At 33.2% G+C, this 16,822-nt stretch overlaps 4 protein-coding genes across 6 annotated transcripts; 1 reads left to right on the forward strand and 3 right to left on the reverse strand.

Moving 5' to 3' along the window:
- Positions 1-1,201: 1,201 nt before the first annotated feature.
- AT2G24693 (Protein of unknown function (PD694200)) lies at positions 1,202-2,037 on the forward strand. Its single transcript, NM_201800.4, has 3 exons — positions 1,202-1,279; positions 1,463-1,575; positions 1,786-2,037. Exons 2-3 carry the CDS (start codon positions 1,497-1,499, stop codon positions 1,926-1,928), a joined length of 222 nt encoding a protein of 73 aa, NP_973529.1. The 5' UTR covers positions 1,202-1,279; positions 1,463-1,496; the 3' UTR covers positions 1,929-2,037.
- A 2,208-nt stretch (positions 2,038-4,245) lies between these two features.
- On the reverse strand, positions 4,246-6,080 carry AT2G24696 (transcriptional factor B3 family protein; the record flags this gene model as incomplete). The annotated part of the gene is made up of 6 exons (NM_001161060.1): positions 4,246-4,497; positions 4,597-5,034; positions 5,124-5,189; positions 5,283-5,456; positions 5,564-5,688; positions 6,008-6,080. 6 exons carry the CDS (start codon positions 6,078-6,080, stop codon positions 4,246-4,248), a joined length of 1,128 nt encoding a protein of 375 aa, NP_001154532.1.
- A 1,981-nt stretch (positions 6,081-8,061) lies between these two features.
- Positions 8,062-10,589, reverse strand: AT2G24700 (Transcriptional factor B3 family protein). The gene is made up of 8 exons (NM_128031.4): positions 10,389-10,589; positions 10,034-10,313; positions 9,822-9,958; positions 9,460-9,727; positions 9,283-9,392; positions 8,930-9,194; positions 8,559-8,845; positions 8,062-8,469 (listed from the first exon to the last, which is right to left on the reverse strand). Exons 1-8 carry the CDS (start codon positions 10,464-10,466, stop codon positions 8,227-8,229), a joined length of 1,668 nt encoding a protein of 555 aa, NP_180046.2. The 5' UTR covers positions 10,467-10,589; the 3' UTR covers positions 8,062-8,226.
- Positions 10,590-11,957: 1,368 nt separating this feature from the next.
- On the reverse strand, positions 11,958-15,862 carry GLR2.3 (glutamate receptor 2.3; the record flags this gene model as incomplete). 3 transcript variants are annotated; one of them, NM_001335962.1, is made up of 5 exons in its annotated part: positions 11,958-12,441; positions 12,513-12,919; positions 13,015-13,327; positions 13,412-14,736; positions 15,469-15,862. In NM_001335962.1, 5 exons carry the CDS (start codon positions 15,797-15,799, stop codon positions 12,058-12,060), a joined length of 2,760 nt encoding a protein of 919 aa, NP_001325281.1. The 3 variants fall into 3 exon arrangements, with proteins under 3 accessions (NP_001325281.1, NP_001325282.1, NP_180047.1); NM_128032.1 differs by having other exon boundaries at positions 12,058-12,441; positions 15,469-15,727; NM_001335961.1 differs by having other exon boundaries at positions 11,958-12,919.
- Positions 15,863-16,822: the final 960 nt, after the last annotated feature.

The following is a 16,822-nucleotide window of genomic DNA, read 5'->3' on the forward strand; positions in this document are numbered from 1 at the left end:
TATGTGCAGGTCGGATTACAGGTTTGGAAGATATGAGTCTATAACTCTCCCCTTTAAAACAAGAAGTGTAAAGCCTAAGAAGAATGACACTGAATTGGGTTTAAAGTTTTCTTTTAATAGTGCTTAACATGAGTGATTAATAAACAACTTTAGAGACTCATGACTGGCCAATAGCCGTATGCGGTCATGTTGTGTGTATGTGGGACTATAGCATCCTAAGTTTGTCATGTCATGCGTTGTATTCATTATAGAACATGTGGTTTGATTTTGGTTTTAATTATGTCCATTCAACAAAATTATAAAGCTAAGACAATTAAACATTAATTTTACGACAATAGACATTAATTGTACAACTAAAACATTAACATTTGACGTTCAATCGTAAGCTCAATGAGAAAGACTACACAATGAGTCTATATACCAAAATTAAAGATGTTGCATTCAATCTTATTTTGAGTGATTGAAGTTATTTTGAGTTATTTGGTAGTTTAAGATACATTGAATAAAAAGGAAAAAAATCTATGTACGGTTTTTATTTTTCGTCGTTTCGATACAACTATATGACTCTCGCTCGGTCACTCGCTCGGAGTATTAGGCCTAGATATGGCATTGTCTTTTTTTTGGGTCCTTTGTACAATTTTGTTTGTAAGAAAATAAAAGAAATGTTAGGTTTTCCAAGCCCAAACCAACTTTCATATCAGTATGATATTGTTTGGTTTGAGTCAGGTCCGACCCAAACATTGCCTAGACCCAATGCTATTATATCAAAAATCTCTAATAGGTATTAAAAAAAAAGCCTTAACATGTATAAAAAAAATTTGGGCCTTTGAACCTTAAGCAGGCACTTTGAGTCAAATGGTCAAACTTGCATTTCTTTTTGAATTCCTTCCTAAAAGACTTTATACTAATTTAGCAAGCAAAATACAATTTTGACTTTAATTGGATAATTTAAAAAACTTCTTGTATTATTTATTGATATTTTGAATATATTTTTTTAGGTTTGAATAAAAATAATCATTTAAATGTATGAGATACTTTCCATCTTTTGTTGTTTTAAAAACAGAAAGATATAATAAATAATAAAACGTGTTGACCAAATTATTGTAAACTTTTCAGTTATGGAAAATTCATTAGATAAGTTTCATACAAAAGATGGAATATATATATATATATATATATATATATATGTTATTGATATATGTATATATATACATACATACACACTCAAGAAAACCACAATAAGTTCTTAGTAAGTAACAAAACTTTAGAAAATCAGAAGGTAAATATATTTGTTCAATTGTCGTAGCAAATGTTAGAAGTTTTATGTTGAAGAAGAAGTTTTTTTTTTTTTTTAAATATATTGTTCTGTTTCTTGTGTGTATATATGACTCTAATACAAACATTTCTTCAAATAATGACTTTGAACCTTATTTTTATTTTTAATACATATTGGGTTTTGAAGGATATTCAGATTGCATCATCTAGAAACATTTCTAATGACAACCAAGAAAACTTCATCTGTTGTATTACCTTTGTTGCTGGTTTTCGCACTCATCCTTATGCCCATGGTTGCAGGTAACATTTTTTCTTTTTAGTATTCTACTGTCCGAACACCAAAAATATATTTTACGCTCTATAATTGATTTAAATCTTTCAGATATTTTTAGTGGGTGGAGTCAAAATTCCCATATACAAATTTTTTTTTTTCCCTTTGCAATTTACATGTTTAATATTATATTACTATTTTTTGTATTTAAAATATTATTATTGTTATGATCCAAATAGGCCAACTTAAGTCTACATGTCGTATTGCGGAGGCATGGAAAGGCGCAAAGGAATGTAATGCAAAATGTGCAGCACTAGGTACGACGAGAGGGGGTGTTTGTCAAAAATTCCTAGGTGATCTTTACTGTTGCTGCTGGGATTAATTCCTAATTAAAATGTACTCTCAATAAACAATATGTACTCGCATCGGTATGAATAAAAGTACGTTTTCGACCAAATATATATATATATATATACATTTGTATTATCTCATCCTATTCTATGATACAATTATTTACTCACAATCTAATAAATACTACAAAAACTATAAAAGAATGTCCAAACCAAAGCTTATAAAATCCTCCTTTCAATATGTACAAATTTTATGATAGAATACAATAAATACTCTATTAAAAGTATGCAAGTAGAAATGTAGTTGCAATTATCAAAAGTTTCCATGGTCAAAGAAATAAAGGTCTAGAATAAGGTTTTCAAACCTTCAAATCCTGATAAAGTAGGTTTCTAATTACGTATATACATTTTGTGTCCGGTCTTTTGTTTTTTCGAATTTTTCGAATTTAGATGATTCGGGAATTGGTTGAAGAACCCGATAATAACCAAAAATATTTTAGGTTTAAGTACTATTTACCCAAATCTTGGCCACAAATTTTTTCTTAAGACAATAACATAAAACAAGAAATACACCTTGTTCCCTTAAAATAATAATTTAACAAATCAAAAACTGAAGTTATTAATGTATATATGTTCTCATATGTATATAATTGTTAGGGATGTCAAAATGGATAAAACTTTGTGGATCAATCCAAACCAATCCAATCAATGGATTAAATGAGTGGAGAATTTGGATCTTAATGGATTAAATGGGTTAATTAGTTAAGTGAATTGGATTGAAATTGTTTAGATTAGAATGGATTAGTGGTTACTCATAATCAAACCAAGAGAAAACAAACAATCTTAATCAAATGTGTAAACCAAAAATAACCGAATCAAATGTCTAAACCGATTTTAGTAAACCAAAGTAAACATGATTTAACTATTAGAGTCATGCAATTAATTTTCTCGCCAAAAGCGATTCAACATTTTTCCGCCAAAAACGTAATTAAATATTTACTCGCCTAAAAGGCAATTCAACATTTTCCCGCTAAAACGCAATTCAATATTTTCCCGCCAAAAATGATTTCACATTTTTCCGCCAAAAACGTGATTCAACAGTTTTTCGTCAAAAACACAATTCAACCGTATCCCGCCAAAAACGCTATTTAACATTTTCCCGCCAAAATCGCAAATTTACATTTTTCGCCAAAAACACGATTCAACATTTTCCCGCCAAAAAATGATTCGCATTCCGTCCCCTTCCCAAAAACGCGATTCAACATTTTTCCGCTAACAACGATTTCACAGTTTCTGGCCAAAAACGAGGTTCAACATTTTTCCGCTAAAACGATTTCACATTTCCCGTCTAAAGCGTGATTCCATAATTTTTCCGCCAAAACATGATTCTATAATTTTACTGCCAAAAACATGATTACTTATTTTCTCGCCAAAACGTGATTCTGTGATATTTTCACCAAAACCGTAATTCTGTATTTTCTCGTTAAAACGTAATTCCATAATTTTTTCATCAGAACGTGATTCCGTGATATCAAAAACCTGATCAGAAATGATGATGGTGATGTGATCACTAATGATGATGGTGATCACGAATGATGATGGTAGTGTGATGATAATGATTGTTGTATGATAGTTATTAGTTATTAATATTAATTATTATTTAGATTATAAGAAAACTGTTTAATGGATAAATTCATTTAATCCATTAATTCAACAACTTAAATGAGTTATGGTTTAAGCCAAACTATTTGCTAAATGAATTGGGTATATTAATTATCCATTAGATACTAATCCATATGGATTGGTTTGATTTGGTTTAACCAACTTGACATCCCAAATCACGGCTATCGAGTTTGGTTCATGTAAAGCCCGATACCAGAAATTATTGAGATTAGAACCCGATCGGTTTAACAAGAATCAAAGTAGAACGGGTTTACGTTTTTGGGTCAGATTCGATTCGGTTCTTCAGGTTCGAGTATTATGCTCAGCCCTAGTGATGACAAAAGGAGAGTAAGAAATAGTGTATGAAAATGTAAAGTCGTATCCAAAAAGATATTATATATAGATGCATCCTTCAAGAATCTAGTCAAGTTCAGAGAATCCTCTCCGATATAAAAATATCCCAATGTATCTTCTATCTCTAAAAAATGCAAATCAATCTTAAAAAACATATATATACTAGAACCAAAGCCAGTCCTAAAAAATTATGTCTCTGATAGAAGACAACATAAACAATACCATTTTGGTTATATATCTTTTACTAAACAACAAACACTCCATCAACTTAACAACCAAAAAGGATTAGAGTAAGACATGAAAATCTTAACATACTATAATCAAACATTATTTTTATTTCCCGGACTTGGGACAGAATTTAAATACGGGCCTTGTGTCATATTTGTACATACATTCTAAGGTGAAAGACTTTCCAATCTTTACGCCATTAGATTCACAGAAATATCTCCAACCACATCCTACAGATACGATTCCATCTCTTGTCAATAGATCTCCCCACCACCACTCCATTTCATTTATACCCAACATATATATTTTTCCAACTTTGTCTATGCCATTAGCTTTCATGAAGTGACTTGGAAGACGCTGCAAGATATTTGATAAACACTTCTTGTTATTGATTAGAATTCAAGATATATAAAAACATATTGATCTCTAAATCAAGGGTTTATTTTATAAGCTTACCAGCATACCGGCTTTGACATCTTCTGGTACGAGTGTTATCACTAATCGGTTTTCGCTTAGTGATGCTTGATTAATCATCTCCTCTGTGTTCTTGTCTTTCTCGGGTTCATTTCTATTTCTAGCCTCAGTGGACACATACTCTTTCTCACAAGCTACTGGAAAGTTCTCTCTACGCTTCCTTTTATCACTTTTGGAAGTATTTGTCCCATACAAACTGAGAATAGGAGAGTCATTTTCCCAAATGGACTCCAGTGTAAAGTACTCACCTATCTTCAACCTATTGGCTTTCGCAAAATCTACCCATCCCCTTCCCAAGCTCATTCTTCCTGTGCTTTCCCGTAAAAGATTAGCCAATATCCTCGTACCATCTGTTCCCACTAGTGTTACCATCTTTGGTTCGCCCAAGCCATTATTTTTCAGGAATCGCCTTGAGAGATACTGAAAGTATTTGAAATGTGAATTAAATGAAATACACTATCTTGCAATAAAACAAACAAGAGTTTTTACTTGATGAAAAAAAAACTCACCAATCTTTTGTTTCTAAGACAGTCAGGTACGAGTCTTACAGTCACGAATCTCTCCTGGTTTGGTAACTTTTTATACTTGATAATAGATTGAGAGGGGGGAAAATAGAGCAAAGGTGTTTCCTCCTTTATCGTTAGTTCGAACACAAAAAAACTTCCTACCTTTTTCCCGTTTTCGTCACAGAAATGTCTCCAACCTCTGGTTATGCAAAAACTATCTAAGTTTTTGTCGAACTTCAGATCCATTTCCCATGATCTATCCCCTCCATCTGTTAGAAAAATCTTGCGGCATTTTTTATTTAGACCATTAGAACTTGTGCAATCTTGTGGAAGATACTGCAAGGGTTCACAAAAGAAGTGTTGTCAGATGAAGAAGAGCCAGTGCCAGTGTTCACAAAAACAAAGGGGTTCACAAAAGGGCTAAACAATTTAAGTAAACGTACCAGTGCATCTTCCTTTAGATTTGAAGCCTTGACAAGGGCTACAAAAGAAGAGTTGCCAGATGAAGAAGAGCCAGCTTCGGATTGTGAACTGTTCTTCCTCACTTTTTTTACTCTTTCAAGCTGATCTGTGTCAAATAAACAAATCCCACATGTTAAAACCATCTTCGGATCGAAAACTTTATGTTTTTAAAACTCATCAAACTAATATAGAACGGAAGTGATGATGAAACCGGTCTTGTCTTGATCATCATGACCTTCTTCTGTCCTTAGACGCTGATGCTTCTTACTTGTGTAAAACATGTAAGAAATCTCCGTTCATATAGATGCAAACAAGGCTTTTTTTTGTACAGATTTTCGAAATCTTTCTTCAAAGGATTGTTCTCTCAACTCAGATCTGACTATAGCTCGTTGATTAAAAACGAAAATCATCAGAACAAAACGTACCGATCTTGTTGATATCATTGTTGCTGGGCATGGGTTTGTCACGGATGTCACAGGCGCTGACGTTGAACAGCATCGTTGTCAGTGGAGAAGAATTAATTTTGATATTCTGGTCGGAGAGAAAAAGAGACGGAGATGAAACTGTGTAATGTCCGAAATGATTTTAGACCCAACAAAGAAAAAAAACCTAATGTTCAGATAAGAATCTTCTTTTACCTTTTAGAGAGCATGCACTTTTGGGAAATTTTTAAACATGGGCGCGTACGTAGACTAAATAATTATGAGTTAAATCTAGTTGATGATTTTGTTAAGGAATTTGACCAACCTTGGTTTTGCTTATACTTTTTAAATTTTTTGTTTTATGGGGCTTCTAAAATTCACCTTTCTTTACTAGATGTAACTTTAATTTATGAGATGATTTGTTAACGGTTATTTATGAGAGAAATTAATATTTCAACCAAATTGACGGATTATTGTTAAGTGGTTAAGCTCCCGCGCAAAACTAATATCTTTTTAGATTGGTTGAAAAGCTGAATCGGATAAGCTATTGGATTTGTAAAATTTATTTTTTTTTGTTTTTTTTGCTTCTAAGAGTTTTTTAGAAAACTTTTTATTCTTAAGAAGTTAATTTGATGGATAATAATCGTTGACATGGGTTTGTAGTTTAATTTGGTATGGTCAAGGTTTTATTCTTAGGAAGTTAATTTAATGGATAATACTCTTTTTTACTAGATAAGTTCCCCCGTACAATGTTTTTAACAAGCTAAGAAGTTAAGTCAGATAAAATATGGGTTTGTAATTTAATTTAGATTGGTCTAGCTAGTTTTTATTAGTTTTCCATTCAACGTTTATTTTTTTTAAGTAGGTCTTCTCGTGGTATGTCATAGATTCTGTTTTTTCTACATCGATTATAGTTATGTTATACAATAGTTTTGAGGGTTCATCTAATGAGAATCTATGAAAATCCACAACATGACCTCTCAAATTAGCATCTAAGTATATAGAAATACACTAAGTCTCCTTTAGCTTAGTAAAATGCTATATACACATGTATTATAAATACTAGTTGTAATATTATGATTCGATTATGAGAATTTACTTTCTGATTATGAATAATATGGTATGAGAGCAAAGTGCTTAACAAACTTTCTCTCTTTCTCGTTCTTCTCTATTTTCCCGGAAAATTAAAATTTTCTTTATACATGTGTTATTTTTTCAAACCGAAATATACCATATATATATGATACATTATTGTTAGATTTTCTTTTATATCATTACATCATATTTCTAAAATATATTTTTCTAATATGAAAAACAAGAGATATTTTCCCTATATTTTATCTTTATTTTCTTCACATTAAAATAAAATAAAATCATTTGATAATAAAATAATTAAGGATTTTTGTCGGTTTTTGTGTCGGCAGTTTATGGTATAATATCTTATAATTTGTTTCTGTTTTTTTCCTCTTCACTTTACTATAAATGTGAGAGATTTTCCCTATATTTTCCCTTTATTTTCTTCACATTAAATAAAATACAAAGAAAGATCAAATCATTTGATAATAATATAATTAAGGATTTTTGTGTCTGCAATTTATGATATAATATCTTACAATTTGTTTCTGTTTTTTTCCTCTTCACTTTACTATAAATGAGAGAGATTTTCCCTTGATTTTCTTCACATTAAACAAAATACAAAGAAATATCAAATCATTTGATAGTAAAATAAGTAAGGATTTTTGTCCATTTTTTGTTTCTGCAATATATGGCTTAATATCTTACAACTTGTTTCTGTTTTCTTCCTCTTCACTTTAATATAAATGACTCTTCACTTTAATATAAGTTACATTTTCCTATATTTTATCTATGATTTTCACATCATTTAAAGTAAAATATAAAGATAAAAATATATGATGATAAAAAAAGATATACAGTATAAGATGTTAATTTTGATTTTTTGCTACATGTATAGCAGATAGCCCTTTAATTAGAAGTCTATCTCTACTACATACTGAAGTATGAAGTTTATGATTGGTGTCGACAATCAAGATGTTTAGTGACCCCCAAAAATAATTATATAAAATCTTTAACGATTCTTGTTTAGTAAACCAATATTATCTGAATTAATGATGATTTAAACGGCATTTTTTAACATGAAAATTAAACCATAGAAGGAAAGAAGTTTATTTGAGCGATGATCCTAGACATTCTTAATATTGTTCTCAAACTTTGGAACAAAACTTAAGAAGAGGAACTGTGTCTTCCCAAATCAACTCCAAGATAAACGACTCATTCATCTCAACACCATTAACCTCGCAGAAACCTTTTGAACCTCTTCCTAAACTCATTGTTCCGATCTTGTCCATCAGTAGTGAAGTACGCCATTTTGCATCGTATCTATCAACCATCGTTATCTTCCCCGCCTTTTTGATTCCATTCCGCTTCATGAATTCAAACGGAAGATTCTGTAGATACCATCATCAGATTATATATCGAGAGTATTAAGTGGAAAAAAAAAAACAAGAAAAAAACAGAGTTTTCTTGTGAAACTTACAAGTTTACTTGAATGTGTAAGTGTTAAGGTCACAAATCGGTTTTGGCTTGTTGAGTTTTTCTCTTCTGTGGAAACATATTCTTGTTTAATAGTTTGTGAACATTGTCCTTGCCTTATATCTTCATTGATAGGTTCAGCAAAAGGAAGAGTATCTTTCTCGCTAGCTTTAAAGGAGTCATTACAGTAAACTTCTTCCCCAAGAAACTCATTTTCTGTGGCTTCCATGCCAAGAAACTCTTTTTTGGTAACTTTTAAACTCTGTCCATGCCTTGTGTCATTGCTAGGATCTGCAGAGGAAGAAAGTGCTTCTTGTTATTCAATTTTATTTCAATATTTTTGTTTCTTGAAAGAATAAAGCATAAACAACTTACTAAGTTTGTGTAGATCTTCACTGTTCAAGGGTAACAACTGGAGCACAGGTGTTTCTTCGTTATGGACTAATTTGAATTTGAGCAAGTCTCCTGGTTTCTTCCCATTAGCCACACAGAATCTTCTCCAACCTCTTATCGTTAAAAACCGGCCTGTATGTGCCTCATGTTTCACATCTATCGTCCATGATTCTCCCTCTTCATTCATTAGACACATCTGAAATTTCTTCAACAAACCATTTGACATAATGAACGTCTTCGGAAGATACTGCAGTCAAGTACAGTCACCATGAATATCATTAAAACACCTCTCAGTCAAATCAAAATCAATATATGTAAGTCAGGAGTATCATAACCAGTCTATCTCGGCTTAGATTTGAAGCCGTGACAGTGGCTACAAAAGAAGAAAGGTCCGGTGAAGAAGGAGCTGCTTCTGTTTTTCGAATCTTGTGTCTTGGAAGACTCTCTGTATCAATTATAGAATCTGATTGAGATTTTTCTCAATAACCAACGGATTATGAAAATTAACTTACGAAGTTTGTCTAAATCTTCAATGGTCATAGGGAACAACTGTATCATAGGTGTTTCTTCATTTTTGACCAATTTGAATGCAAAAACGTCTCCAGGTTTCTTCCCATTAGCAATACAGAAACTTCTCCAGCCTCTTCTCATGTAAAACCGGCCGTAATTATATGCCTCGCGTCTCAAGTCTATCTTCCATGATTCTCCTTCTTCATTCATTAACACAATCTGATATTTGTTCATCAGACCATTTGACAATGCAAACTCTTTCGGAATATACTGCAAATGCCGCCACAAGCCAAGTTAGATAGAGTTATCAAGAATATACAATAACATAAAAATTACTGTAATGAGTAATATGGAAGTAACATACCAATGTATCGCGCTTTAGATTCGAACCCGTGACAGTGGCCACAAAACAAGAATCTAGTGAATTGTCTGGTGCAGACTCAGCTTCTCTCTTTAGACTCTTTTTCTTACTTGAAACATTCTCCGTACCACAAAGTTTCTCTGTTGATAGATTAAGTAATATTCTTAGACTCATTCTAAATGTGCTAATGATATTTAATATGAAACTAAGGTTACCAATTTTATCCTCTTCAAGGGTATCTTCTCCGTATTGAATCTCACAGCAACTTGGTCCTAAAGCTGTGACATGGAACACTAACTCTCCTTCTTGTCTGAAAACAACAATGTCACCAACTCGGAGATCATGTGCGATTGTGAAATCTTCCCAACCATTAGAGAGTCTCCGGCCGTCTATCTTCACTTTCCATGTCATCTCCGATGCATCTGATCTGAGCTCAGCCGTTTTTCCTACGTTAGTTCCCACTAAGTACTTCAAGAAGAACGCCACAGGAATGTCCTGAAACAGCATGCTAGATGAGTTACAAACAGAAGTAACTTAACTGGTCGGAGAGAGTATAGAGAAACAGAGTACCAGGTGGTTGGTGAAACCGGGAAGAAGTGGTTGGAAGAATTGTGGGTTGATCGGAGAATAGAGAAGTGGATTAGCCATATTCAGACGTTGAATTTTTTTAAGTTTTTCTTCTTCTGAGCGGAGAGAAGATGAACTAACAACTTTGTATCCCTTACTTCTGTAATGTAAAAAAATAACCTTTCTCAGCTTTCTATACAAAACGTCAAAGAAACTTTCTCAGCTTTTTCTATAAAGCAATGTTAAAAAAGACCTTTATCAGCTTTTTCCAAAGACTATATATTGTTTTCGAAAAAAACAAGTTTTGACTGAGAATAGTGTTGGGATTGAACATAAAGACTCTGATTGGTTATGGAAAATATTCATCAAATAAACTTAGCAAATATCAATGAACGAGAAAAATAAATCTTGAGAAGACATTGGTCTTTAACCAAAAGAAAGAAAAAAAGAAGAAGAAAAAGATCTGAAACTAAATATGCTTAATTCAACACGTAGGTACCATAATAATGTAAAAATAGTTTACAAGAAATTAAATCTTAGGAAGTGAAAACATTCATGTTTGCTATCAAAATATCATATGGTTTTGACAGTAAATTAGTTAGTTACGTTGTGGATTCGTTTTTGTCAAAAAGAATAAGAATTCGATTCTTTGTTTGCATTTACGTTTATATTTTTCAAAAAGTGAGTTTATTGTAAAACTGAAAAACGTTTTGTATTTTTAACAATGTAAAAGAATATTTTAAGTACACGCAAAAAAGGCTTAAAATAATAGTGTGTTCAATCTTCAATGTAAGCAACATTTCTCTTGAAACCACAAACAAAAATCACGAGAGGGAACTATTTGTACATCAGTATTCAGTAGCACTGTAGGAATACGTATCACGTGCATCTAGGCTATCTCTTTATTCCCCACAAAGCAAAAAAAGAAAAAATCCAAACTAATCACTACAAAGTACAAAGCGCAACGCACCAAAATATCCATCTTTTCTTTTGTTTGTGAACAGTTCCATCTATTGTCTCCTTTTCCAGTGAAAACCAATATGTATTGGGTCTGAATGGAAGAACAGAGGAGTTACGGATATAAAGCAGAGCAGGACAAACACAATTGTATCTTAATAAACCAATATATCCAGTTATTCACCTGTACTTGGTTTTGTCCTACTACAATAATAGATTTGCATTTGAATGCATTTAAGTATATTAAAAAGTGGTTAAACTAACACTATTACTACAATTATCCAAATTATTTTCGTTTCTAATATTTATTCTTTCTATTTTCTACTTCTATGTTAAAATGTCTTAATTGTCAAACTATGAAATCCACATCTCACTTTGCGCTGAGACCACATCTTTTTTTCAGCATAAACGTGAAAATTTCTTTAGATTATATTAACTGCATATAAGTATAACCCAAAAAAGAAAAAGTATAACCCTAATTCCAGATAAGTTAATATGCTACTAGTCGTTAGCACATAAGAATTTATAGCATTAGGTTTAATGTCTTGCATAACACGTAATAAAATCTACCTCTATTGTAACTTTGATAGTCTCTCTTAAATGGGTCATTTGTTTCTGAAAATCCTTATTTACAAAATAAAGTACAATTCTTCATTCAAAAGAAAAAAAAAGTACAATAGTTTGGTATAATAATAGCATATGTTTTTTTGTTAAATTAAAGACTGTCTTGGTCATGAACTTGAGACATATTTAATTGTGTCTTCCTCTTGACAGGCATTTGTTGACTTGATGAACACGGACTCATCTCTACCTTATCGAGGTACGAAACCTGGTCTTTCGCTAGGAAACAATATGTGAAATTTCCGAGTGCCATAACACACACAAGTAACACGCCAACAAACAGAAACAAGAAACTGTCTATGTCAAGCTGCCTAGAGGTGAAAGAGGGATTTGGATCTGGATTAGTAATTGGATCAGGACAGCTTTGTTCTTTCTTCTTGAACCATGCACGCTCGAGCTCCATTGCCTTTGGAGACTCTGCTACTTTTAAGATGGCCCTTGAAACATCGGCCACTAGAGGTGATCCGATTGGAAAAACCTGCGAAAAAGGACTTATGATCTCTCACCATTTAATGCAATTTTCACATAAGTTTTGATATAGGAACTTACAAAGCCGAATCCATCAACATTGAAGGGTTCTTCAACCATTTTGTATGTGTTGCAAAACTGTCCAAGAAAGAGTCTCAAGTAAGGTATTTCCAAGAAAGCTCCAGAGACACCACCTTTTTTTGGTCCTTTACTTAGAAGCTCATCACATTCTTCTGCAGTATCAAAGGGCACAAGGCTAGATTGCGGGAAACCTCTTTCTTTAAGCTTTCCAAGGATGAAGGATGTTCGCTGATAACCCACTGTTTCTCCTTTTTCAAGCAAACTACTCATGCTGGTTATTGTTGGATTTAATTTCTGTGATGTCAAAAGCGATGCCAAACTCGCTGTGTAACTCTGGGTTAACACGAGAACGAGAAAGTACCATGCGATAACCAGGGCCCTCGCCCAAAAGCTAAATACTCTTTCTCCTGCAGACAGGGAATCGAGAATAAGAATCAAGCAAGGTGCATGATATATAGGAACATATATATGCTGACATGTAGAGAGGGGAGATTAAATGTACTTGGAGCAAAAACCATGGTAGAGAAGGCAAACCAACAGATGGTACTAGCTTGGAATCTAGGCGGTCCACTAAAGTCCGGATTACGCTTATATTCGAGAACCCATACAGTACAACCGACAAGGAAGAAAGAGATAAAGGAAGTCAACCATAGTTTCCATGACAAAGGTTTCATGAAAAGTATATAGTCTCTCTTTACTGGGTCTGTCATTTCAACGATCAATCCGACACCTGATTTAATAAATGGGAATGTGAAGTCGACGTAAGAAGACCTGTTCACCAATATGGTTGTATCTCCCACAACCGCATCATATCTCTGTGACAGAGAAGCAAATAAGAGTTCACTTAGTATAGTTATAAATGCTATATTGATGAATGATTAGTATGTGCTCATACTCACCCCGAGGTACACTTGGTAGACCAAGTCGTTGTAATTACCGGCTGTTTTTCCGTCGGGTTTTTCGAAAGGTATGAACTCATATGAGACGTCATAAGGCAGTTCTCGAATCACAGCCTCAAAGAAATCTATGCAAAAACCTGTGACTACAGTTGAATTGGTAATAGGATCCCTTGTGACTTTCACAAGATCAGTGTAGCCGGTTCTTTTGGGAACTCCAATACGCAACTTCTTCCCCTTAGTCGGGATCTGCCATCCTTTCGGAACAGAATCCGCCTCTCCAGGCCATACAATGTGTTTAAGATGATCTTTCCAAGTAGATAAAGCGCTTATGCTACTTGCTTGCTGATCAAGTTTCTTCACAAGACCATTTCCCTCCTTCCAAAATCCTATTGATTTTTCTCCGGTATTGATTATATTGACAATCTCAAACACCGATGGTTGCAGTTGCCCGCGGAAAAAACGAAACTCTCCTGCAAGTCCTCTGAACTGAACTGTTAAGAGTGTTTGGAGAAGCTTTGGACCGAACTGAGATAAACCAAGAGCTTCAAGTTCAGAAACATTCCTCCCTGTATCCACCACTTTACTGAAAGTCATGTTATTTGTTCCAGCTTCTTCAATGGCTACCGCTAGTGCGGTGGTAGCATCATAAGCCCACAGACCATAGACACTCAGCTCCACCCGTGGGAATAAACTTCTCCATCGAGATCTAAACTTCTCAAGATCTGGGGATTTTGGAATATAAGTTTTAATACCCAATACCCCCTCCATAGCCTCAACAGCCGTCTCATTTATCAAACTTAAGTCATCGATAACTCCATTGGTAAGGATCCAGACATATCCTGGTTCCATCAAACCAAGCTCTTTTGCTTTAATGAAGAATCTTGAGGCAAGATCATAGTACATGTGGACAAGGAACACTCTTGTGGGCATGTTCATCATCTTAAGAAGCTCCACGGAGATTTCATGATCAGTGGCATTGATAGCGATAACGGATCTATAAGGTATCCGGACATTAATATCTTGTAAAGCATCGGTAAGACGAGGCATTATACCTTCACCAAAGGTGTTGTCAATGTAAACTGGCACAACTTCTCTCCATCCGAACAATTTGATGATGGCTTTTATTGGTTGAACTTGAAAGGAGTCTTCGTACGTAGCACGTAAGAAGTATGGACTACGAAGGGAAGTAAGAATTGGGCTTGTTGCAGAATAGGAAACAATAGGAACCCGGGACTTTTGGCCAATCTCGATCAGGAAGTGAGCTTGCATAGATGTCCATGGCCCCAAAATAGCCTTCACTTGTTTGTTCTTTATCAGGTCAAGAGCTGTGACAATGCCAAAAACATTAAAAAAAATCATATTTATTTTGTTTGAAGTAAAACTATCTTTGGAAGTAAGTAGAAACATTTTTAGTTGGAGAAAATAATTATTTATATATTCTAATTAACTCTAATTATATTGTAGTATTTATTATACTAGGAATGTTCAATGGGATTGCCAATCACCAAAAGTTTTGCAAAGTAATCATTTTTTACACATTTGCAAAATAATCATCACTATAATTCTTGTCAAATCCAATAAAAAAAAGTTTCACAATTCTTGTCTTCTGAAAATAACTGTCATTTTATTTACATCTATTTACAAATATACTATATATTTTACCATTAATTATATGTATAGTAAAATAATCATGAGAGTTCATAAGATATATTACATTATGTATCCTAACCAGGGTCGGTGTATTACATTATGAAACAAATGTTCTTATGTCCAAAACTTTATTTGGGCAAATTTAAGGGTCCAAATGCTTTTCTTATATATAATTATGTTTTTGTTTTTGTAATTATGTTGTTAAAAGGGCCCAAATTTTTATATATCAATTTCTTTTTAACATATATATAGATATATGGTTATTTAAAACAAAAAAATAGTATTGACAAAGGCCAATTTTTAAATTTGTACAGGATCCGAACCAGTCCTGATCCAAATAAAATATATATTATATTATATATATATATATGAGAAAGCAAGAGGCTGGAGAGGAGAAGTTAAAAAACCTGCAATCGCGGCACCTACAACGTCACTTTTGGAGTCACCTACGTTGACAACAAGCCTTGTCTCAAACTGGGGATTGGAAGAGTAGAAATCACTAATAGACATGTTGATGCAGAGCATGACAACCTTCGAGTGTGAAGTATCGACATCTGTTACAACACCGACATCGACTAGGGTTTTGCCGTTGTTCTGTCCTCTGTTGAATTCCAAACAGAAGAAGAAGACGAGCAAGATGCAGAAGAAAAGCTTTTCGGTCCTCATTTGGAGATTTTTCTTTCTTCTTTTAGGTGATAAGTGATAGATGATGCTTATTGGTTTAAATAATGCACACATATATAGCAAAATTTTAGATAGTTGCTGAATTTTTTAATATCTCATCCTAATAAGCAATGAAACATTGTGAAGATAAGAAGCAAATACGATTTCAAAGTTCGCGGCAATGTTTAATACAGATATTTCTGTATTTAGATGGTTTTGTGCCATCGTGTGCATGTAGTTTAATCAAAAATAAAGAAGGTTTCGTGTTTTGTAGGAAAGGACTTAGCATTATATATTGCAAGAAAATAATGTTTTGTATACACTTGACACAAAAAAATAAACATAAAATACAGTACAGCTTGATTGAAAGTAACAGAAAAATAAACTTTATTATCTTTCTACAATTTACTTGTAATTTTCTTATTGCAACTATAGTTTACTTGTATTGTGTATCTAAAGTTATGACATTTTCATTTCTATGAAAGTCGAGCAATAAATTATTATTCAGTCGGAGAGTTATGTTAGGACTTAGAAGTAATCCAAAGACTGGGCAATTAATAAATTTAACATGAAAATAATCATGGTAAAACACAATCAGGAGTGTAATAAAACGTTGACTGATTAAGTAACAAAAACGAAGTAAAAAATCTTGTGACTTTGATTGATCTCAGAAACAGAGGAAAAGAAAAGTAAAACAAAGAACATGTCAACAGCTTTTACAGTTCGACACCGAGCCACTTTGTGCAGTTATCAAACTCAATGTAGTCACTATCTGATATCATAGTCTGGACCACGCTTTTCGTGCTGATTTGATTTTCAATGCCTCTTCCTCAATACGCAAGGACTAAGGAGAATATCAATGACCATTTCAAAACCCTCGCCCTCAGAGTTCAAATCAACTCTTAGAATGTTATTAATTATAGATATCTTCCTCGTACTTTTAATACTCGAGCAGATTGTTTAGCTAAAAAAACTCGGGCTCGAAATAATATTTTCTCCCATGTATGCACATCAGTTCCTGAATGACTCTTTCTAGCGGAGAATTTCTTCCCGATAAGTTAATATAAATAGTGTTTGTTGAAAGAAAAAAGAATGTTA

The sequence above is a fragment of the Arabidopsis thaliana genome, chromosome 2, assembly GCF_000001735.4.
Source record: "Arabidopsis thaliana chromosome 2, partial sequence".
NCBI classification, from domain to species: domain Eukaryota; kingdom Viridiplantae; phylum Streptophyta; class Magnoliopsida; order Brassicales; family Brassicaceae; genus Arabidopsis; species Arabidopsis thaliana.